This window comes from Lepidochelys kempii, chromosome 6 (genome assembly GCF_965140265.1).
Source record: "Lepidochelys kempii isolate rLepKem1 chromosome 6, rLepKem1.hap2, whole genome shotgun sequence".
NCBI lineage: Eukaryota > Metazoa > Chordata > Testudines > Cheloniidae > Lepidochelys > Lepidochelys kempii.
The window spans coordinates 128854893-128878969 of NC_133261.1; the positions used below are offsets into that span (position 1 = coordinate 128854893).

The 24077-nt window shown below is 45.5% G+C and overlaps 2 protein-coding genes across 2 annotated transcripts; one reads left to right on the forward strand and one right to left on the reverse strand.

Moving 5' to 3' along the window:
* The first annotated feature begins 921 nt into the window (after window positions 1-921).
* On the forward strand, window positions 922-19281 carry DNAAF2 (dynein axonemal assembly factor 2). The gene is made up of 3 exons (XM_073350223.1): window positions 922-2961; window positions 12538-12684; window positions 18136-19281. Exons 1-3 carry the CDS (start codon window positions 1156-1158, stop codon window positions 18703-18705), a joined length of 2523 nt encoding a protein of 840 aa, XP_073206324.1. The 5' UTR covers window positions 922-1155; the 3' UTR covers window positions 18706-19281.
* Window positions 19282-21536: 2255 nt separating this feature from the next.
* MGAT2 (alpha-1,6-mannosyl-glycoprotein 2-beta-N-acetylglucosaminyltransferase) lies at window positions 21537-23303 on the reverse strand. Its single transcript, XM_073350224.1, has one exon. The coding sequence runs from the start codon at window positions 22979-22981 to the stop codon at window positions 21656-21658; it is 1326 nt and encodes a 441-aa protein (XP_073206325.1). The 5' UTR covers window positions 22982-23303; the 3' UTR covers window positions 21537-21655.
* Window positions 23304-24077: the final 774 nt, after the last annotated feature.

The window sequence follows — 24077 nt, forward strand, 5'->3', positions numbered from 1 at the left end:
CGTGGAGAGATTTCCAGCTGGTGGTAAGATGACCGCTACAGGCTGGGGACCTACTGGCTAAGCAGCAGTTCTGCAGAAAAGGATCTGGGGATTACAGTGGATGAGAAGCTGGATATGAATCAGCAGTGTGCCCTTATTGGGCTGCATTAGTAGGAGCACTGTCAGCAGATCGAGAGAAGTGATTATTCTCCTCTATTCGGCACTGGTGAGGCTACATCTGGAGTACTGTGTCCAGTTTTGGGCCGCCCACTACAGAAAGGATGTGGACAAATTGGAGAGTGTCCAGTGGAGGGCAATGAAAATGATCAGGGGACTGGAGCACGTGACTCACGGGAAGAGGCTGAGGAACTTGGCTTGTTTAGTCTGCAGAAGAGAAGAGTGAGGGGTGATTTGATAGCAGCCTTCAACTACCTGAAGGGGGGTTCGAAAGAAGATGGAGCTCGGCTGTTCTCAGTGGTGGCAGATGACAGAACAAGAAGCAATGGCCTCAAGTTCCAGCGGGGGAGGTCTAGGTTGGATATTAGGAAACACTATTTCACTAGGAGGGTGGTGAAGCCCTGGAATGGGTTCCCTAGGGAGGTGGTGGAATCTCCTTCCTTAGAGGTTTTTAAGGCCCGGCTTGACAAAGCCCTGGCTGGGATGATTTAGTTGGGCTTGGTCCTGCTTTGAGCAGGGATTGGACTAGGTGCCCTCCTGAGGTCCCTTCCAACCCTGATATTCTATGATTCTATGGAATAATTCATGGGGGTCTTTAAGGGATACAAACAGGGCCCTAGCGGCTGCTGGACAGGAAGGTGAGAGCCACACCAGGCTATGTGCCAATGAACCAGTCCTGCAGCTGCACTCAGAGGGGGTGCACTCAAAGCAGCAAGAAAAAGTCAGGAGGCATGGCCCCCCATCCATGCCCTGGCTGCACCTCAGCCTGGCTGGGGGGAGGGTGGCCTGCGCCAGCCGGCGGCGGGCCTGCTGAGCGGGCAGAGGGAAATAAGGGCGCCCCACGGCAGCCGCTCGGGGCGGAATAGAACCCGCGTACGCGGCTGGCGCCACGGCGCCCCCTAGAGGCGGGAACAGACGGAGCGGCGGGGCCGCCATTTTGTTTGGCGCTGTTTCCACGGAGACCAGCGAGGGTCCGGCCGGGGTGAGCGGGCGAGGCCGATGGCGGCCGCGGGGCGCTCCGGCCTGGAGGAGCTGCAGCTCACGGCCGAGGAGGTGGAGCGGCTGAAGGGCGCCTTCCGGGACGAGCGGTTCCGGGCGCTGCTGGCGGAGTACGCGGCGGAGCTGGCCGACCCGGAGCAGCAGCGGCGGTACGAGGCGGAGGTGACGGCGCTGGAGCGGGAGCGCGGGGTGGAGGTGCGCTTCGTGCACCCGGCGCCGGGCTACGTGCTGCGGACCAGCCAGGGGGGCGCCCAGCGCTGCTACCTCAACGTCTGCAGCGACCCGCTGCTGGGCCGGCCCCAGGCCCGCGCCGAGCCCCGCGGCCAGCGCTGGGCCCTGCCCTACAGCCTGGCCCCCGGCCGCGAGGAGCTGGGCCGCGCCGGCCGCCGGCGCCTGGTCTACGACGTGGTCTTCCACCCGGAGACGCTGCGCCTGGCCGCCCGCAGCGCCCGCTTCAGGCGCATGGTGAGCGACACGGCGCTGGAGGCGGTGCAGAGCCGCTTCGGGGTGCAGCTGGACCGGGCCAACGCCGTCCCGCTGCGGGGCACCGCCTACAAGGGGGTCCCGCAGGCCTCCGTCATCCGCACCCCGCTGCCAGGGGGCGCCCCGCCGCCGCGGGCCGAGGAGCCCGGCTCCCCGCTGCCGCCCTTCCCGTCCCCCTACTCCTACCCCGCTGCCCCCGGCGGCAGCGCCCAGCCGCCGCCGGCCCCCGCCGCGCCGCCCGGCCCCCAGCCGGGTGACGGGGCTCGGCCCCCGGCCCCCACCGCGCCCCGCTGGAGCCTGCGGCACCGCTCCTACGTGGACCTGCAGGACTATCGCTGCTGCCGGGACTCGGCGCCCAGCCCGGTGCCCCGGGAGCTGGTGGTGACCATCGACCTGCCGCTGCTGAGCTCCGCCGGCCAGGCCGCCTTGGAGATCCGGGGGCGGGAGCTGCGCCTGGACTCGCAGCGGCCCGCCTACCGCCTCCGCCTCCGCCTGCCCTACCCGGTGGACGAGAACCGCGGGCAGGCCACCTTCAACAAGGCCAAGCGGCAGCTGCTGGTCACGCTGCCCGTCCTGAGCGTCGCGGCCCCTGCCGAGCCCGGCGGAGCGAGCCTGGAGGAGCCCGAAGTCGGCCCGGCTTCCTCAGTAGGCCTTGGTCCGGGCCAGGAGCAGCGGGAAGAGGCAGGGCCTGCAGCCGGGGAGGAGGAGGAGGAGCTCGGGCTGCCGCCAACTGAGCAAGCGTGTGTGCCAGGCGGTAGCGGCCGGGCCCCCAGCAGCCTGACTCCTCCCGTGACACCGGTGTGCCCCGACAGCGTGGATCTGACCTCGTGCACCACCACCAGCAGCCAGGCGGATCCTTCCCTGGCACCCAGTAACGGGACAGATCTTCCCACTTGTCCCAGCAACAGCCTGTACCCTGCCGTGCCCACCGAGTGCCTGAGCCGCAGCGCAGAGCCCCCCATGAGTTGCAGCGGCGACCCAGACCGTCCTGCGGCCCCCAGCACCTTGACCGCTCCGGTTTGTCCCGCCTTCCAGTGCACCCAAGACGAAGAATCTCTGACCCTGCTCTTGCAGGTGCCAAACATCCAGCCAGAGAGTTTGAAGGGGGAAGTTGGCACAAATCACTATAGACTCAGTTTCAGTTCCAAGGATGCTGCTTCCTACTCCTTCCTCTTACAGTTTCCTCTTGAAAACAAGCTGACCCCCCCAGAGGCTGGTATTAATGTCTCCCCCAACAACGCTGTAATAGGACTAGCCAAATCTCCTGAGAGTGGTGGACTTTGGGGGAAGATGTACTTCGGCTTAAACAGCAACACTTTGCAGGTAATTATCTCTAAAATGAGGCATCCAATATATAACGATCCCAAAATAAGCTTAAATTTAGATGTGCTTTGGGGCAGGTCATAGCTTGATCTAGTTTAAAAAAAAAAAGATGATTGACTTAGGGGATAGTTAATGGGCTATAAAGCTTTTCACTTCTAGGCCACTAGTTCAGGTTTAAACCAGGTGGGTAGTGCCTTCAAGTCCATTACCATCTGACAGCTGTTCAGTGGCCTATTATAAAATGAACCAGTACCTGTGATGGCCCTATTCTGATTCATGGACGGTGGGCCGACGTTCACATGGCAGAGATCACTGCTACTATTAAGAATCTTAGCAAAAGCCCAGCATTGAATGGGGTGGAATAAAAACTATTATTGCTCTCAGAGGTGGTCCCTCTAAGGGCTTGTCTACACTGGCAACGTTAAAGCTCTGCTGTGACAGCGCTTTAATGTGCTTTGTGTAGTCACGGCACAGTGCTCTAAAAAAACACCTCCACAAGGGGAAAGGCTAGCAGTGCTGAAACTTGCAGCACTCAGGGGTGTTTTTTCACACTGCTGAGCGAGAAAGTTGTAGCATTGTAAATTGCCAGTGTAGACCAGCCCTAAATAACTAAGGCAAATAAGCCCTAAATAAGTAAGGGTGAAGACAGGTAGGCACAACAGTGTGAGGGAAGCAAGGCCTAACCTTGCTGTACCTCTTTTGTGGTTAAATAATTGGCTTTAATCTCCAGGGCTATCAAGCTGTCCTCTTCCACGAGCACTAAATTCACATGAACAATAGTGTATGTATGTGTGCACACATACAATTATTTTTAAATGAAAGTGTGTGAATATAGTATACACCACTGGTTCTCAACAAGGGATACTCAGAGGTCTTCAAGGGGGTACATCAACTCATCTAGATATTTGCCTAGTTTTACAGCCAGCTACATAAAAAACCAAAACACTTAACGAAGTCAGTACAAACTAAAATTTCATACAGACAATAACTTGTTTATACTGCTCTATAATTTGTATACTGAAATGTAAGTACAATATTTATATTCAGATTGATCTATTTTATAATTATATAGTAAAAATAATAAAGTAAGCAATTTTTCAGTAATAGTGTGCTGTGACACTTTTCTATTTTTATGTCTGATTTTGTAAGCAAGTAGTTTTTAAGTGAGGTGGGGGGGGGGTGTACTCAAGACAAATCAGAGTCCTGAAAGGGGTACAGTAGTCTGGAAAGGTTGAGAGCCACTGCTATACACAACCAATTTCAAGATAACTATATACTGCTATAACTGTTGAAATAAGATTGCTAAAACAAGCAGGTTAACATAAAAAGCAGCTTTAAATGTTAAAAAGCCATTGATTGTCATCTTGAATTAGAGCTCCAGTAACGTCATGTGAGCAATCTAGATGTGATTTCTCGCTTAATTTTTTCCTTATTCCCTGTGCCATGGACATTCAACGTGACTTTGTTTTCTCAGTAGTATTCTAAAAATACCTGTTTCCAACATATGGAAATACTCAAAACTGGTTTTCTTCAATAGTGAAGAGCATTCACAGAGATTTCCATGATAAAGAACTGGACTTTCCTGCACATGGAGCACTTAAAACAAACTTTCCATGTATAAGTACCCAAGAGAATGGAGTTTTGGGTTCAACTTCACTATATTGTAGAACAATGAAATCCTTTACAACTTGGAACACACATTGTGAGATGCCCATTTTGTAAAGCTGACTAATGTCTTCAATATATTCACTGGGCTGAGGGCCTGGAGCATGGAAAAATTCTTTCCAAAATCTGCAAAAAGAAAAGGAGTACTTGTGGCACCTTAGAGACTAACCAATTTATTTGAGCATAAGCTTTCGTGAGCTACAGCTCACTTCATCGGATCCAAAATCTGAGGATTGCAAAATATTGTGTGACGCTTTCAGGGATTCTGGGACTTCTTAATTTTTGCTTTTTTCCCCCCAGTTAGTGTAGAAAGGGACAAGTTTTTTGAAACCTGGCTTCTAATTTTGCATGCCTACATGAAAGCCATCTTATATCAGTGTGGGAGAAGTTGCTGGTGAAAGGAAACCATGTCATTACGGGGCAGTGTAAAAAGTTGAGAATTCATTGGATGGCCCTTCACTATAGCTGTTGTGGTGAATTACCTGGGACAGATTCATGGGCATTTTCTTCAAAGCAAGAGCTTCTGATGTACATCAGTGGAACCATGAGGCATTATCCTCAATGTTCTAATCCATGTGACTAAGAGCTTTTCTTACCTGATATGGCATTGGCCCTATCTGTGCAGATTTCAGTAGACCACTGTCACAGAATATAGGAATCTTTGACTGTTTCCTGAAAAGTCTTAGACATGCATTCTCCTGGTGCAGCTTCACATGGGTATTTTCCCTTTGTCATAATTATTTAGCATGGTGTGTACTCTCTGTATGAAATTCACGTGCACGCAGGTATTACCAGAAACTCTAGCAGCCTGTTGCGCATTCTTGCATCCTAGTACTTGCCAAATCATTATGTAGGGTGCTCAGATAACACCAAAATGTTGCACAGTATTACATTTTTTGCACGACCTCCCATGAGTCCCCTCTGTGATTCTTGTGGAGGTAATGAACCTCAGTTTGGGACACTCTGATGTAATATAATGTGCTTGTAATGAGGTGAATGATTATCTGATTTAATTTTCATGTACCAGTTGAACCTGACTGTTGGTGTTTGGTACATGCATTCATTAGGAGTTAGAATCATAGAATATCAGGGTTGGAAAGGACCTCAGGAGGTCATCTAGTCCAACCCCCTGCTCAAAGCAGGACTGATCCCCAACTCCCCAGATCCCTAAATGGCCCCCTCAAGGATTGAACTCACATCCCTGGGCCAGACCAATGCTCAAACCACTGAGCTATCCCTCCCCAATTTTTGCCCCAATCCCTATATGGCCCCCTCAAGGATTGAACTCACAACCCCGGGTTTAACAGGCCAATGCTCAAACCACTGAGCTATCCCTCCCCTTCCCTCCCCTTCTGAGTATATGTGGGGAAGGTCACTAAAAGGTTATTCAGGATATCAACCAATCAAAATAGTCAAATGCCTTTCTGAGTTAAAATTTTGAAATTAGATAATCTCATTCATTTTGGACTACTAAATGTGTGTGTGTGTAGGGGAGAGGATGTTTAGGACTTATCATAGGCCATCAGCAGTTCATTAACGTAGTAGATTAAAAATTAATTTATTCTGAGAGACAGTTTTTTTGGGGTATGAGACTTCTGAATTTGAGAAATTAAGGTAAATTGAAGTAATTAATTCTGTTTATTGGATTTTTAGCTAAGACGTTTGCCAAAGGTGACTAAGTGTACCAATACTGATAGCCATGCCTACTGGAACAGGGAAATGATCATTAATATTTAAACATAAGCACCTGTATACCCTATGTTTTCTCTGCTCTTTCAGAGCTCTGCTTATTCTGGCCCTTTGATAGTTTTTCAATCTATTCTGCAAAGAACTCTTCTAGTTCTCTGCCAAATCTTCTGGTCTTCCTCTGCTTTAAATGCTTTTGTGTCAGTCAGAGCCACATTTCCTATAAACAAGGTCTGGAGAGTGTAAGTCAAGCATGGATACATACGTGCTCTGTGAGAAGAGATTCTTTTGGAATGTACAGAAATGAAGAGCCTGGGGAGCTGACACATTTCTATTGTAAGGGGACTTTCAGCACCCAGACATATTCGTGTAGTGGGTTGGGGTCATTGGGATTTCATCCTTACTTACCCATTCATTTTGAACTGTCAGTTTCTCCTCTGACAGTGCATTATGTTTGTAGGAGTAAAGGCTGACAAAACTTCTTATGACTGTGTAATACCATACTTGACATTCTCTTACTCCACACTGGAGACTAGGGATTGCACTCCTTTCAGGTGTTGTCCCCATTAGCAAACCTGAATTGTCTCAAACCTAGAAGATAGGACACAGTCTTTGAGTTGACATAGTACCACTATTTTCAAGAAGTATAGTTCAGGGAGTAATATTTTTTTCTTTTTCTTTGTTAGACGAGGTCAGATCTTTTAGGGTCTCTGGGCTGGCATACATTCATACTAAATATTTAGGTTTCAATTTTCATACGTGCTGAGCACTTGTAGTTCCAGTTGAAGTAAAAGGGAACTGTAGATGTTCAGTGTTACCCCCTAACTGTCCTCTTTGCGAGGTGGTGTCAGGGACAAATCAAAGGGGAACACAGCGCATCCATCTGATTAAATATTGGCACAAACTCAAAATGCTTTCATCCAAACTTATTATTTTATTAGATCTCAAGCACACACAAATATGCAAAAGGGTTAGAGCGCCCCCAAACAATAGTCTGGAGGTGTCTCAAGTGGTCAAATGACAAGGTTCAAGTGGCCAGCAATCCGCGTGACATTGGGGATTCCAAGAGATGTCCAGAAGGTCAGATCCAAATCACTCAGACCTCTTCCCCTTTTTATGCTCAAAGTGTCACCAATAACCACTGAGCAAGAAGTTTAAGCAAGAAATTTCGACACATTAGTTATACAGATGTTTTTGCAGAGTCTGCAGTCTCATGGGCCCCAACACACACACACCAGAAGTCAGATATAGACAGACTCCTTGTCTTTTCAAAACCATATACTTCAGCAATTTGAAAGAGATATATAAAAAAACAATTCAGACATATATTAACCAACCGTTTGAGGTTTTTTTAGTAGCGTGGGGGAATCTGTCTCCACTGTGGGATTTGCGGGATCTAAGGTTTTTGTGGGTGGTAATGGGATAAAAATGCAAGAAACAATGCAGGAACGGGTGAGAGTGGGTATTGTGGGGCGGGATGGGAGTGGGATTAAAAAAATATTCCCATACAGGGCTCTGATTTAGGGTACTGTCCCTCAAGGCCTCTTCCAAAATCCCCTCCCAGGCTGTTTGCCTAGATTTACCCAACAGCAGATCCTGATCTCTCCCACTGTTACTTATATTCTAGTCTACATCTCCTGTGTTCACACTGGACTACATTCTCCAGAATGCTGTGGTCCTAGGCTAACCCAGGAACAGGGCAAGTGGAAAATCCTGACCCCCCTCTTAAAGGGCTAGCTTGCCTCTTGACATTCAGCCTATGAAATGAAATACTTAATTCTTAACAGAAATAGAAAGCAGGTTTTGATCTTGTTGGGTGAATCAAGAATATATTCTGCTGTCAATAGACTATTTTGTAACAGTAGTTTAAACTATATTCAGAAATGGGAAGCAGACTCAGAGAGGCAGTTAATTTAGGTAGACCAACCACCTGCAGCTTTTGGGGGCAAAAGTGCCTTATTTTATTTAATTAGAGAAATGTTAGTTAAAGTACTAACTGAAATGTATTTAACTTCCTCCAGGTTAAGTGTAAGAGACATCAGGTATTCCTCAGAGTGCTGAGGAGGCTATGCTCATAGGGGTATATACTTTTATCATTGGTGATTGTGCTCTAAAATCATCATCTTTGGAGGAAAAGTTACTGAATACTTAAAATCCTAAAGGCTGACCGCCCTTTAGACATTGGCATTAGGTTTATTCCATAACATACTAGGAATAAGATTACATAGAGAATTGTGCTACCTCCTTTTGTGGGTTATGTATATTATCACCTGTACATGGAATAATCCCCTTACTCTTATCTTTGATTGAGCCCAGTGTTTATGGGATGTAGTGGTGCTGGAAAAATATTTAACTTTTCCAAATATACTTTTTTCATTACTACACTATCTGGTACTCTTTCATCACTGAAGGACACAATCCTCTGTACCAAAAAACCCAAGATCAAACAAACCTGCTTATGATGTGTGTTGGGACTTCAGCTCATGAGTTGTGGTCACAATAATGTCCTCTTCTTAATCTTAAATAAGAACAGTCATACTTTACCATAATGGGAAGTAAATTAAACTTGGGCCTGTGGACTGGTTACAGAGAATGGTAATACACCCCATTTTCTAAGTAATGTTAGACATGCTGTGTTAGTTCATGGTTCGCTCTTATAGTAGATAATTACAAGTTTTATTGTTTGTGAGAAGTTAATTAAGGCATATGTCTGAAAGGATAGGAGAGCTCTCTTGGACCCTTGCATCAACATTGACACGCCTGTGGAGTACATTTTAGATCTGTGTGCAACCAAGTATACCCAAACGACAGTGGATTGACTGTTATCCTACACAGCTGGACCTCCTCATGAATTGACAATCTAAGATAAAGCAAGCATTGTTTTTTCCTTTCTCCTCATATGCTTATATTAGTTTTGTAAGAGTTGGACTCGTGAAATGTATAGTCTTACCTAACTGCATATGTTAATGCTTCCTTGTTATAATGCTGAGAATCTGACTGGCCCCTTCGTAATAATTCTGTATATAATGCTGTAACAGCTGTAACTTCTACCTAGTATTATCTTAAGCACATGTGTAGATATGTACTTTAGAAATGTCGTATTTTCTAACATCTAAACTCCTATGCTCTTTTTTGGTGATAAGGCACATTATAGGGAAAATCCTATTTTGTTAAAGGTAAATGTCCTCCACAGTTGTCTATGTCACAGAGATGTTGACAAGAGAGGCCATGGGAACTTTTTATATAGTCTGTCATTTTAAAAATTTTTTTAAAGGGACTCTCAAGGCTGACAGTCCCTAAAAGTAGTCAATCTCACAATATCTTTAAAAATACCATTTTTTTCTTTTATAAAAATTTCTTCTGACACTTAAAATTATCAACCTTTCCAAAATCAGGGCTGCATTATGGATACAAGTGTGGTAACCCACTATATATGAACCCAGAGGGCTGTGTTCTGAAGTGCAGGGTTCATGTATATTTAAAGCCCTTTCCAACTTCCAAGAATAAAGCTGTCCATGAGAGCTGAGGGGATGGCACAGTGCACCCACAAAATCTGCTTCCCTGCAAACCAAAACAAAGCTGGTGGATCTTACTGATGTCATTTATGAAAGTAGTGGTAGCCTGTCTGTCTTTAGTGCTGGACAAAACTTTTCCTATTATTTCAAAGCAATTTTGAATGTGACTACAAGTGTTGAAAATTTTGTCTTTGTCTATATAGTTGTTTGCAGGTTCTGTAGAGTACTCTTTTTCCTGTCTAAAAAAGAGTTAATATATTGTGATTGGGGCTAGGTTACTTATTATAAGACGATGCTAGAAACTAAGACTTTCAAGATTACTCCTGTGAATGTTTTATTTTGGGGTCAATTAATTCTGTACTGAAGATTTCGAGACACTTACCAAGTTTTTGGCAGGTCACAGGAAGGAAAAAAAGAGAACAGAACAGATTCATTGCTTGGTTTTGAAATAATCTCTTCCCTAAACTACATTACAAATAATAATAGGTTTCCCTCTCATATAAAGCAAACTGATTTCTGAAAAACCTTTAATTGATAGGTGCATTATGGGACTGGACTAGGTGACCTCTCGAGGTCCCTTCCAGTCCTATGATTCTATAATTCAGCACTCAGATTGTATGTGATCAAGAGGAGAGTTCAACAGAAACCATTGACGTCTACAGTTTGTTCCTCAGCACGATCAATCAACAGAGCAAACTCTACAGATGGCAGATGCAGTACAAGATGACAACGACTCAAGGATTCCAGACAGCCAGTCATTGTAACTAACGGACAGCCAAATGAACAAGTTCTTATGCAACTAGGTCATGTAATTAGAAAACCAATACCATTCAGAGACACTTATCAGACAAATTTCAGAGTAGCAGCCGTGTTAGTCTGTATTTGCAAAAAAAAAGGAGTACTTGTGGTACCTTAGAGACTAACCAATTTATTTGAGCATAAGCTTTCATCTGAATGCATCCGATGAAGTGAGCTGTAGCTCACGAAAGCTCATGCTCAAATAAATTGGTTAGTCTCTAAGGTACCACAAGTACTCCTTTTCTTTAACAGACAAAGACAGTGTGATAGCATAAATACTGTAAATGATAGGAATGTAGAACTTAAAGGGGGAGATATAACAGAATGCTAAAGTTTATTATACTGTTCTGCCACTTGGTGGCACTGTGTGAAATACCATCTTTAAGCTAACCTCAGTCATAGCTGGCAAAGCATTAAAGGATCTTATGATACGCACTAGATGTGTTCGTCTCGCTGAGAAGCAAGCTGGGTAGTTAGTCCACGTCTGGTACAGGAGCATAACAGGGATATCAATGGCTAAGTCCTTTCTACAAAATGCAGTCACCATTACTACCATTAGTGGTGGATGCTGCTAGTGTAAACAAGCCCCCTACTGTATTCTGTTCATGAATAATCTCTCTGCACCCTTCCTTTCTGTCCTGCTGTCTGTGTACGTTTCTTGGATTGTAAACTCTTCGGGCAGAAAATGGGTTTAATTCTATACTTTGTAAATTGGCAGTATACACATGATCTCCAAATTTTCATTTAATATTGTATGACTATGGAACTATTTCATGCTCCCAATTATAGTTTCTTTTAGTGATCGGAATTATATCTTTGAGAGTCCAGACACAGTTGGGATGAGAGAGCTGAAAATATTTAAAATTGCCTCATTGCATCTAACATCAACAGGACTTCCCTGGTGGCTGTACTTTTCTGGTATTCCAGCTCTTATTAGGTTGATGAAATGAGGGAGTAAAAAGGAATGAGGGATTTAAAAGTGTGTATATTAAAACAATCCGAGTAATTGAGAATCCTGGAAAAAGGGGTTTAACCTTTTTCCAACTATTTTACATAATGGAAGAATTTATTGTTAAATAGAAAAAGAAACAGATTAATAAATCTATAAAGTATTATTGTCTTTTTTTAAACAACAAGATATTCCTGGTTGTATTTTTTGGACTATTAATATCCACAGCTGGTTTGAGTCATAAGATGAGTAGCAACATGCTTCACAGTGTACCTGAACCACATCTGAATAGCCCTAAAAATATACCCTGGAGTATCTTATTTAACTGTAAACTGCATTTCATTCCATTCCACTTGTATTTACTCATACCTGAATGAAGATCTAAAGAGACAAGTTTGTTACACAGATCTGAAATGGATGTTGTCATATATATATTTCATACTCTCCGCTCTAGAAAGCCTAGTCTTGAAATCTGATGACTAAATGAGCTGGAATTACAAACTAATCAGATGTTTGTATTTTTCTTAAGGGAAGGTAATTAAGCAAACCCAAAGATCCAGAACTTTTTTTAATCGAATATCAAAAGAGAAGGGAGGGCAATTGAAACATTTTTTTCATTGTAATCGTTCCTCAAATGGAAACTTAAACACATTACATGTAGAAAACATGTCTCCCTTTAAACCATTGCCTCTTGTGTGAGTCAGACCCATATTTTGTACAGAAATCATTTAAACCATTTTCTTCATGTTCATCTCTCACTACTTCTGAATGTCTTACTGAAAATTAATTAAACCAGAGATTTAAACAGATACTTTTTTCATAAGCAATGTGTGTGTCTCAGCTGCACATTCAGAATCAGAATTTTATGTGTATGTATATATTTAGTGGGGTGCTGAGTACAAAAGCACTGATACATGTTCCTTTCACATTATGTAAACGTAACTTTGTTTCTTTTGCCTTTAGGAAAGGTTGTTTGTCAGTGAAGAAAATGTTGATGAATTTCTGGATAGTGTCTTGTGCCCTTCATTCCTCAAACAGACAACACTGGAAAGCCAACCATTAATTGAAGTACTTGATGTTACGGAGGTCAAAAGTCAAATCAGATTAAAGGTAAGGATCTGCTAAGCAATCATACATGGCACTTCTATAGTTAAACAAGAATAGTGTGTGAAACCTCCCTCAAATGGAGTCATTCCTGCTTTGTTTGGATACTACTGAAAATCATGTATAGGAAGTGATGTTTGCAAGTGTAAACATGAGTTTTTGGAAAGGCCGATTTACTTTAAACTCCATTTAATTTAACTTGAATGGTGAAGTGGAACTACATACAGTTCTGGCTTGGCAACAGTTTTATTGGGATGACAGTGAAACATTGTGTTGTCTCATGTATAAATACCTATATGTTAAATCCCTCCTTCATATTAAAACAAAAATAGTCTCAGATTTCTACCTCAGTAGTGTTCAGGGGATACAGATACCCAGAAAGTGCTTCCAGTTCACAGCCACTTGGCTGTGCTGGAGTCTACACGCTCCAGAAAAACCAGGGGTAGGGACGTGATTGGAATAGAACCAGTCTGAGGCCTTGTCAACACTGCAGAGTTTTGGTGGCAAACAGCAGAAGTGTACACACTGCGAAGCCACTTTTGGTGACAAAACTCTTCTGTTTTTTGGTGACAAAAAACCACCTCGATGAGAGACATAGGGCTTTTTGCATTATGCAAATTTGCATCATTATGTCGACATAATTGGCCTCCCCAAGTATCACACATTATGACTGCTGTGACAGCTTGGCTCTGCTCGCTGTTTTCAACTTGGCTGCCCTGCAGGCATGCGCCTCTCCCCTTTCAAGGCTCCAGGAAGCTTTGACATTCCTCGCCCTGGAGAGCTCACCCAGCTGTTGAGGAGGCTGTGGGAGAGAGAGCTCAAGGGAATTGCAGAACTGCAGGTAGGCAAAGCAGGCTGCTGCTGTGGGGGAGGGGGGAGCAAGAGAGACTGTTGTGGATTGATTGCTCAGGCTGCTGTCTGAACATAGAGACAGCATGCCATCACACTCCTCCCCAACACACGCACTCTCACACACACACACACCTCTTCCTCCTCCACATACACTTCAGGTGAAAAACAGCTGGCAATCTAGTGGGATGCCCAGGGAACAATGGGATTGAGAAACCTGCACCATGTGACACTGTACTTACCCCATGAGGCATTGCAAACCCTTCCCAAAGCACCATGCAACCAATTGCACAGTGGGATAGCTACCCACAGTGCACTGCTCTGTGTGTCAATGCAAGAGCTGCTAGTGTGGATGGGCTCTGCCAACACAAGGAGCATAGTGTGGATATGCAACAGTGGGTAATTAAAGCGGCATAACTTCTGTTGACAAAACTCTGCAGTGTAGACAAGACCTAACTCTCCAACTCTTCTTTAAGGATGTGCTCAATATGAATAAGTGAAGAGTCCATGTCCCTCCATATACACAATTTTGAGTAAAGTTTTGGAACCCTGTGGATATAGTGTACAGTACTTCAGTGGTTCTCAACCAATATCTAGATGAGTTGATGTACCCCCTGGCCTGGGGGTACATGGGTCTTCCAAGGGGTACATCAACTCACCGAGATATTTGCCTAGTTTTACAACAGTCTACATAAAAAGCGCTAGAGAAGTCAGTACAAACTAAAATTTCATACGTTGACTTGTTTATACTGCTCTATATGCTATACATTGAAATGTAAGTACAATATTTATATGCCTATTTATAATTATATGGCAAAAATGAGAAAGTAAGCAATTGTTCAGTAATAGTGTGCTGTATTTTGTATTTTTATGTCTGATTTTGTAAGCAAGTAGTTTTTAAGTGAGGTGAAACTTTGGGGTACTTAAGATAAATCAGAGTCCTGAAAGGTGTACAGTAGTCTGGAAAAGTTGAGAACCACTGGCATACTCCATTGGGTTGAGGTACCTCTGATTTAAAATCTTTCATGCTTATAGATGCGGCTCAAGACAGAAGGCCCAAAATTTATACTTTGGAATGTGGGGGTCACAGACGGGAGGCTTAGGGAGAGGACAGAAAACTCGTTGTTTTGGGGATTGCAATGAGGATGGACTATGCTGAAATGGACAGGGAGGTCACAACAAAGAGGAGCAGTGGGACTGTTGGGAAGGTAGAGAGGGTACCTTGGAAAGTTTGTCTGGATAAAAATCTCAACTTCTTCTATTTGAGCTGAGCTAAATCTTTGAATCTTGTGAGTTTTCTGTGTCAGTTAGGGCATACTTGTGAGAGTACAGGGCTCTCGTCTACAGAAGAGCAGTGTGACTAGAGGATTAACATGGGACTGGGAGGCAGGACTTCATGAATTCTAATCCTACCACTGCCATTCATGTGGTGTCAGCTAACTGACTCTCCTCCCTCAGTTTTTCCATTAGTTCACAGGGTATCTGAGGGGTATAGTAAGCTTAAGCATTATCTCCATTTTATCAAACACAAAACTGTGGTACATAGGATAAGTAACTTGCCAGAAGTCCTACAAAAACTACATGGCAGTGTCAGCCACAGGAAATCAAACTCTCCTTGCTCCTTGTCTCCTGCCTTACCCAGAAAACTATCCTTTCTGCCCCCTTCATTGTCTAAATACACGGAGGTACAGCCACATTTATAACCCCCCCTCCCCCAAAATTAATTACATCTGAACCCTTTACAATAACTGAACAAGTTTGGAAAAAGCTTTCTCTGCTTTTTCAGTTTAACTTTGTCCATAGTAACTTTCACTGTTTCCCGTCTCTAGTGAATGTTTCCTCTCTTGTTTGTATGAAATTTTCAGAGTAATAGAGAGCACAACGTTTTTAAGATAGCAAAATGTGATGGTAAAACTACCAAAACTGATGGGGATTTGGGAAGGCATAGCACCTGAAACTTCTCTCTTTTTGAAACCCATTACATTACGTTTCAAGTTGACAGGGTCTGTTTAGGTCCCATCTACAACTGTATGTTGCAGCTCTAGCCAACACTTAAATGCTAATCCAAAAACCGGTTTCAGAGTAACAGCCGTGTTAGTCTGTATTCGCAAAAAGAAAAGGAGTACTTGTGGCACCTTAGAGACTAACCAATTTATTTGAGCATAAGCTTTCGTGAGCTACAGCTCACTTCATCGGATGCATACTGTGGAAACTGCAGAAGACATTATATGTCTTATTATGTTGTTGTTATATTATAATATTATATATAGTATTATATATATAATGTCTTCTGCAGTTTCCACAGTATGCATCTGATGAAGTGAGCTGTAGCTCACGAAAGCTTATGCTCAAATAAATTGGTTAGTCTCTAAGGTGCCACAAGTACTCCTTTTCTTTAATCCAAAAACCAAAGTTCAGAAGTGGAATTTGGACTTTGATACTGAAGTAGCTGAGTAAAGAACTTACTTCAGGGCTAGTTGCTCCGCTGTTACTTCAGTTCACTCTTCTTTCAGTTAACTATGGTTAAACTATGAGAATTTTTCCAGATTTCACTTCGCATCACATTGTGGTGTCCTCATTTGCATTTACATATTTTTGCATTGTTCCAAATTAGTCATGTTAAATATTTTGTCCCTCACTTTTGTAATTTATTCAATATTTAGCCATAGTTTAAGATGCATGTTTTGTGCAGATCTCAAAATAAGATATAGCCTTTTGCACATTCAGTTTGTTTGTGTCTAACAATAGATAACTCCACAGTGGTACAGTGGGCCTAAATTCTGTCGCAAGGCTCCCTGATGAACGATATTGAATTGTCATTTGTGGCAGCTTCAAGTAATGTCAATAATAAGGTTTTAATTAAATAAATAGTCACTATAGTAATCCCTTAACCTACTATTAATTTCAACAATTTGGCTTTATAGTTTTTCAATTTTACTCCACCCTTAGTTTTCAGCATGCAGCAGAGTTGTGAAGTTCCAATATATCACTATTACCAGCCGGAGAGTGGGGTGGGAGGAGGTATCGTTTCATGGTCTCTGTGTATATAATGTCTTCTGCAGTTTCCACAGTATGCATCCGATGAAGTGAGCTGTAGCTCACGAAAGCTTATGCTCAAATAAATTGGTTAGTCTCTAAGGTGCCACAAGTCCTCCTTTTCTTTTTGCGAATACAGACTCTGAAACCTGTCAATATATCACTGCATTTCTAATCTATGAGTGCATTGTAGAAGTCTTTGGAGGAAAGCTGGAGATTTTGGACACTGAATAAACCAGGGGTTCTCAAACTGCACTGCACCCCCCCTTCTGACAACAAAAATTACTACATGACCCCAGGAGGGGGGACCAAAGCCTGAGCCTGCCCAAGCCCCGCTGCTGCAGGCAGAGGGACCAAAGCCAAAGCCCAACCCTCACCGCTGCAGGCAGGGAGGCCAAAGCCCAAGCCCTGCCATTGAGGAGTGGGGGAAGGAGCACAAAGCCTGAGCCCTACCACCCCAGGCAGGGAGGCCAAAGCCCAAGGGCTTCACCCCACATGAGGGGCCTGTAACCTGAGCCCCACCGCCCAGGGCTGAAGCCCTCGGGCCAAGCTTCAGCCCCGGGCCCCAGCAAGTCTAACACCAGCCCTGGCGACCCCATTAAAATGGGGTCCCGACCCAGTTTGAGAACCGCTGGGATAAACAGATTTGGCTTTTGGCACCAAGGAAGTGAGGGAGAGAGGGAAGGTAGTTTGGGGTATTAGTACCCAAGAGGTGGGTGAAGCTTTCGTCACTGCTAAGGGAATGAATCTTCTCTTACTTTCTTGTTCACACGGTGACAGTAACTCATCTGGGGGGTGGGGAGTAGACTAGAGAAGATTTGGAAGGGTAACAAATCTTGAAATTGCTAGTTCCCGGAGCTAGGCAGCTGCCTTTGTCAACATTAAGTCACTCCACCACAGCCAGCCACACCCTATTTATTAACAATGAATACACACTATGTAAAAGCTTCTGCTGAAATAACCAACAGCAAAAAAGTGAGTGTGGATCTGTGGTATTCAGTCATCTGTTTCAGAGTGCTCACCTTAGTGAGATGAACAAGAACAGTTCTCTGACATTGTTTTATGCACACTCAAGAAGACAACACTGCATTAGTTAAACTTTCCACATGTAACAGGGACATAGTTTTCACAGCCCTACAGGCTAGGAACATTTCCTCAAATGAAAGTTTATATTCTGGGGCCAATTTTGCAGCCATGGATTTATGCAAGGCTGTGTGTAATAACCCAACTGCAATCATTTGCTTTTTCTTCCACTATTAACTGTTGTACATCATTACCAATGGGCAGCTATCCAGCAGCTCTTTCCCACTATAAGGTTTTACTCTGCTGTGGAAAGAATATAATACACTCCCACATGCATTTTGATTACAGTATTGGGAAACCCTCAGCACAGGTCTGATTTAGCTTTCTGAAAGCACAGATTAACACAGATTGTAGATCTCATAGAAATAAATGCATCCTGAGTTATTCAGTGTCTAGGGCCTGCCATTGATCGTATTTTTGTGTGTTCAGTCAACATTAAGTGTTAGGGTATCAAAGTACAATTAATTTCCTGCTTTTTTTCCTCAACAGTCACAGGAGGTTAAACATTGTGAACTTGGTGAAAAAGAACAAAGAATTAACAATTCAGGAAGAGATCAAGTTGAAAAAGAGAACAGAAACTATTTAAAAACAAATATAGAAGCTAACCATATTGCAGCTGACACAGCTGGAGAACATGGTATGGAAACTGACATTACTACTGGATCTTTTACAACTGCTAAAACAATAGGAGTAGTAGATTGTAGTTCAGGCCATTGTTTGCAAGTTGAACCTATTGACACTAGTTTAGCAATTTCTGGGAAATCTCAGATAAATGAACCACAGTTAGAACTTGCTTTCACAACAGGCAAAAGTGCCACATCCTTGGACTGTGAAAAGCAAGAATTACTTCATTTGAAAGAGCAGGCAAAAATAAGAAGGGATGAAGAAGTCCTGTCTTCAGAGCCAGCAGAAGAGAACCAGCACCATTTGAACTGTAGACCAGTTTCTCCAATTATAAATGAAATGAATATGCAAGATGGAAGTGTGCAAATTGTTAGAGATCATACAACACACGGTGCATTAATTTTTCAAAATTCTTTGTTGTATGAATTGGATTAAGTTATGTCAGTTAGGATTTTAATTGTAATGGTCAGTTTATTATCTGCAGTTCAGGCTTCTGTTTTTTGGCATCTAAATCATTGCACGGAAAGCAGAAATCTGAACTTGAGTCTGACAACTTCAATAAGAGGAACCAATTTAATTGTTTTGTTTACAAGTCAATTTATGTTAATTTTGATTTTTTTACAGTTTTAACTTTCTTTAAAATAAAAATATTTTCATAAGAAATGTTCAATTGAGTAGAAATTAAAACATATAAACAGCAACAGTGGACTACTTTCCCTTCAAGGACTTGGATCTTGATTAGTTGTGTAATCTCTCTAATGTAATAAAGTTCTTATATATGTTTATCTACTGTGTTTTTGCAATGCTTCTCTCCAGATTTGCTATCTTTGTTCAACTTAATGACAAACAATACCCATCATTTGAAGTAAATATTTGCCAATATTCATTTTGTGATGATTGTAGGGTTTTTTGGCAAATAAAATTTTTCATTCCATGGAGAGGCCCACTGTTTAATTAGTCTCCTTAAAATAAATGTTTATACTGCTATCTTAGCCTACTACTTTCCTTCAGATACACAGTATCCAAATACACCATTTAACTAATTTGTTTCCTTGTTATCCAGTGCATCAAACCCTGCATTTCCCAACATCTCTGCATTTATTCATGTATAGTCATCTTCTAGTATGGAGTCAATTCATCTAAATTATTCTTACCACTCAAAATAAGTTTCCTGTGGTTTAAATGTGCTGCACGTCGGATTGCATAGCAGTGGAAGTGCAACAACAAGCAAGAACACTTCTGAGCTTTGATATCAAACTTTCAGATCCCTTTTCTGTCACTTTCAAAAAAACAACCACCCATTCCTTTACAAACCGTTGTACATACTGAAGAAAATGTACTTCTGAACAAAATGAGGTTAAATTTGATTTACAGTTCAAATCTCCCACAGTTAGGTTGTTTACGTAGCTGTGCCAACCACAAGTACTTCTTGGGGCTGCATATACTTAACAGAGCAAGTACTGAATTTTATTGCTTGTGACAACTTTAAAATGTATATACTGTGTTGGTTCCAGGATATTAGAGACAAGGTGGGTAAGATAATAACTTTTATTGGACCAACTTCCTGTTGGTGAGAGACTTACACCAAGCTCCTCTTCAAATAAAATCTGAAGAACAGCTCTGCACAAGCAGCAAAGCTTCGTGCGCTCTCTCTCTCTCTCACCAACAGGAAGTTGGTTCAGTAAAAGATATTACCTCACCCACCTTATCTAACTCTAAAGTTTGACAGTTAAATTACTCAGGAGAACAATTTGTTTTGGCATACATTCTATTTTTTAAAAAGTAATAAACATCCACATATTGAGATGGCTTCATAAGTTGTTTTGTTTCCTCTCCAGTGAATACATTTAAGCAATTTATTCACATACCATAAAGTAGGAGAGAAAATTAAGAACAGAGTTTTGTTGAAAGTTACGTCTCCTCTATCAGCACACAAGTTAACCAGTTTCATTGAGCAATAATTATTTTTAGACAGGAACAAAAGGCCACTGACCCTCTCTTATCCTAATACAAGTGCAGTAGAGTTTTCTTCAGGCTGAATGTAACAAATTTATCCAATCACTTTTTTTTAATTAATGTCTGTAAGTCATCTAGCTACATGAAAGTACTTTTAGAATAATTCATGTCACCCCATTTTTAAAACCTTGGTTTGTATGTATTTGATATGGTTTATGGGGACTAGCTGATGTTTAGAGAGTGACTGCATTCCAGCTGTCACGTACATTCCCCCTCTATACTTTGTCTAAGTCGTTCAGTGAAATCTGTTTTAAGTCTATTCCACAAAACTTCTTTAACTAGTATTGACAAGTTTGTTGTACTTCAATGGTGACATTTTAAAAAAAAAAAATGCATCACTACAGTTAGAACAGACAAATGTTTCACTTTAACAAATGGCATTGTTTCGTATTGTTTCTGGCTTTCAGTTCCGGTTCAATATATGTTTTCATTAAACAGTACGTTTATTCTTTTTATATGGCTGACTAATTTGAAAGCTAAGTGTTGTGATTACTTTCTGCCGAAGGAGGTTAATATTGTGTTACTCTATTTTAACTCAATTACTGATTTTTTTAATGAAGTTAGATGTACGCTCTTTGAATGGGTAATGATGACATTTGGTGTACGTTTAAACCCCTTTTGTATTAGGAAAACTGAATTTTGTCACAGCAGGAAAGATTTAAACTAAACTAATGGTTTTGCAGAATCAAGGACTTTCATGGTATTACAAATGTGAATTTTATTTTGGCAGAACTAAAAAAAAAAGTATATTTCTACATTAAACTGAGCAATGATTTGTCCCTCTTCATATAATCAAATACATAGCAAATAAGAGAATGCTCTTGCAGATATGCACTAAATCTCAAGCAAGCCTAATAAAATAGTACAAGCTTGTGGAATGCTGAATGATTTTACTCTGTCACTGAATTTAAACAATAAGTAGTTATTTAAAACAGTACAGGGCTGCTGGACTGCAAACTGACTAGAGTTCAGTCAAGCTTATTCCATTCCACCCTTACTCTTCTCAGTACTTTGAGTATCATGGATTTGCTCATTTCAAAATGTATTTTACATGGAGTTTGAGAGTCTGAAAGTGAAAAGCCCTACAATGTAATAGAGAAGATGCATTTTAATGTTGTTTATCCTTGTCAGTAAGCACAGCATAATGGCTACTTTCTGTATGTGGGCTTAAATTTTGATTTCCAGCTGATCTCAGCAGTAGAGTCTGTCCCATTTAAAAAAATCTAACTGGGAAACATGAAAGATTACTATTTTTAGACACCTTTTACAAGAATGTTTATTCATCTTAAAGCAGAAACCCTTTTATACACTTTTGTCCATAAGACAGTATGGAATAATTCACAAGAGAGGCTATTTGAGAGTTTGATTTTCACTGCAGTCTGCGATAACTTTTACAGAGTTCATGGTCTCGAATATCTCCCCACCCTCCGTTTTTCACGTGAGGGGAGAGAGGTGCCATGGAGTACCTTTTACTGACACTCATTGTTTCAGGAAACAGGAACTGTTGGTTGCTGCTTAAGAGCGAGTCGATTTTGGCACTCTGGGTGGAGGGTCTGCAGGATTTCTTGTGGTGCATGCCACAGTCCCCTGTATGAAAAACCCTGGGGATTTCGGGTACTAGCACTTTCCAGAACTTTGGAAGACAAGAGACAGTCAAATGCTGCAGCGTCCAGTCCCAGTTGTAGTCGTCGTACGTGCAGAAGGCATCCGTGCACTCGATCAGTTGCTGGTACGTGTCTCTGCTGAAGGCCATGCCCATGTTGTGCTCGGTGGACTTCCACGTCTTCATCTCCACCTTGTCGGCTCTGCCGGAGAAGCCACCCCGCACGACGTTGTAGCTGCCAAGGGAGAGGACCTGGCACTCCGGGCACTCCCGCTGCTTCAGCGCCCACAGCTGCTTGAGGACGTGGTAGAAGTCGGGGGCCAGGTAGTGATCCTCCTCCAGGAAGAGCACCAGCCCCGTGTGCTCCCGCAGCGCCCGGAGCCGCTCCCACACGAAGTGCAGCTTCCACCACCAGTGGTGCTTGGTCTGCGAGAACTTGGCCTCGCGGTAGTGGCCGAAGGAGTCCGGGAACTCGGCGTTGATGCAGCCCAGGCGCCGCGCCGCCCGCCGGTCCAGGTCGCGCGGGCAGTCGCGGGGGTCGTGGCCGGGGAACTCGCGCGGGTAGAGCTGGCTGCTGAAGGGGAAGAAGATCTGCAGCACCTGGCAGAACTCCACCTGCGCCGCCAGCCGGTTCAGCTCCTCCGACCACAGGTCGTGGCTCAGCACCAGCAGCGCGCGCTCCACGCCCGGGGCCCGGCGCAGCGAGTCCAGCAGCAGCCGCAGGTGCTCGGCCCGCTCGTGCACCTGCACCACCAGCACCAGCTCCAGCCCGCCGGGCGGGCGGCGCGGGGAGCGCGCCAGGTTGCGCACGGGCTGGTCGAAGTTGAGCTGGTAGAAGAGCGAGCGGTAGCCCAGCGTCCCGTTGGCCGGCTCGGCCCTGGGCGGCGGCGGCGGCGCCGAGGCGTTGGCGGCCCGGCGGCCGGCGGCGGAGGCGGCGAGCTCGGCCGGCCGGCTGGCGGCGCGGGGCGCGGGCGGCTCGCCGGGCTCGGGCTTGCGCGGGCGGCCGTGGCTGCCCCAGAGCGCCAGGCCGCAGGCGGCCACCAGCAGCGCCAGCAGCAGCAGCACCTTGCGCTTGTAGATGCGGAGCCGCATGGTCCCGGGGCGGGGGGCGGAAGCGGGGCCTGCCGCTCGGCTCGGCTCGGCTCGGCCCGCCCCTAGCTCATCGCGGGCGCCGCGCTCCCCGCTCGCCCCAGGCGGCGGCGGCCAGACCGAGCCCGGAAGGGGGAGGAGACGCCCCGGGGCCGCCCCTCCGGCATCAGCGCCGCGGCCCTCCCGGAGCGCGGGGGCGCCCAGCCCGCGGCGCGCGCATGGCCCCGGCGGCGGCGGCACCTCGCGGCCCGGCGCGGAGGGAGGCGGGCACCAACTGTCACGGCGGCGGCGGGGGCCGGCGGCGGCGCGCGCGCGCGCGCGCGATGCCCGGGCTGCGCCCCGCCCCCCCCACCGGACACGTCCCCGGCCGCCATAGGGCACGCGCCGCACGTGGGCCCTGGACCATTGGTCAAACGCGCTGTCACTCAGCGCCCGCCCGCCCCCCCCTTCCGCTGCCCGAGGGGCCGGTTGATATTGAGCGCGGCTCCGCCGGCCGAGCCCCGCGGATAGGGGCGGGGCCGGTTCCCGTGGCGGGGGGAGGGGGAAGCGTGGCCCAGTCTGGGCCGGGCCTGTCCCGTCCCGGGGGCTGGGGGCGCGAGGCCTGTCCCTATCCCGGGGGCTGTCCCGGGGCGGGGGCCGGGGCCTGTCCCTGTCCCGCGGGCCGGGGGGACGCGGGGCCTGTCCCGGGGGCCGGGGGGCCGGGGCCGAGCGGCAGCTGGCCGGGGACGCAGCCGTGTCGGTGTCGCTGGCTGCTCCGGGCAGAGCCTCCAGCGGTCCCTGGGGACGGGCTGAGCGCCCCCCTCCCCGATTGTGGGCAGCCCGGGCCGCCGCCCCCCGCCCTGTCCCCGTGTCTGGAAAGGGACGCGAGCGCCGGGCTGGGCCTGCGGACGGCCCCCGGCCCGTGTCGGGCCAGCCGCCCCGGAGTCTCCGCCGGCCCCGGGGCCGCAGCGCGGAGCTGCGGTTGCCCAAGACCGGTGCGGCGCCGGGGGCCGCTGATCAGTGTGTGTAACCGGGGTCGACGAACCCCGCGTCCGCTGCTCTGCGAGCCCAGCCGGGCCTGCAGCCCCGAGGCCGCTGTCACCCCGCACACCCTGCCCAG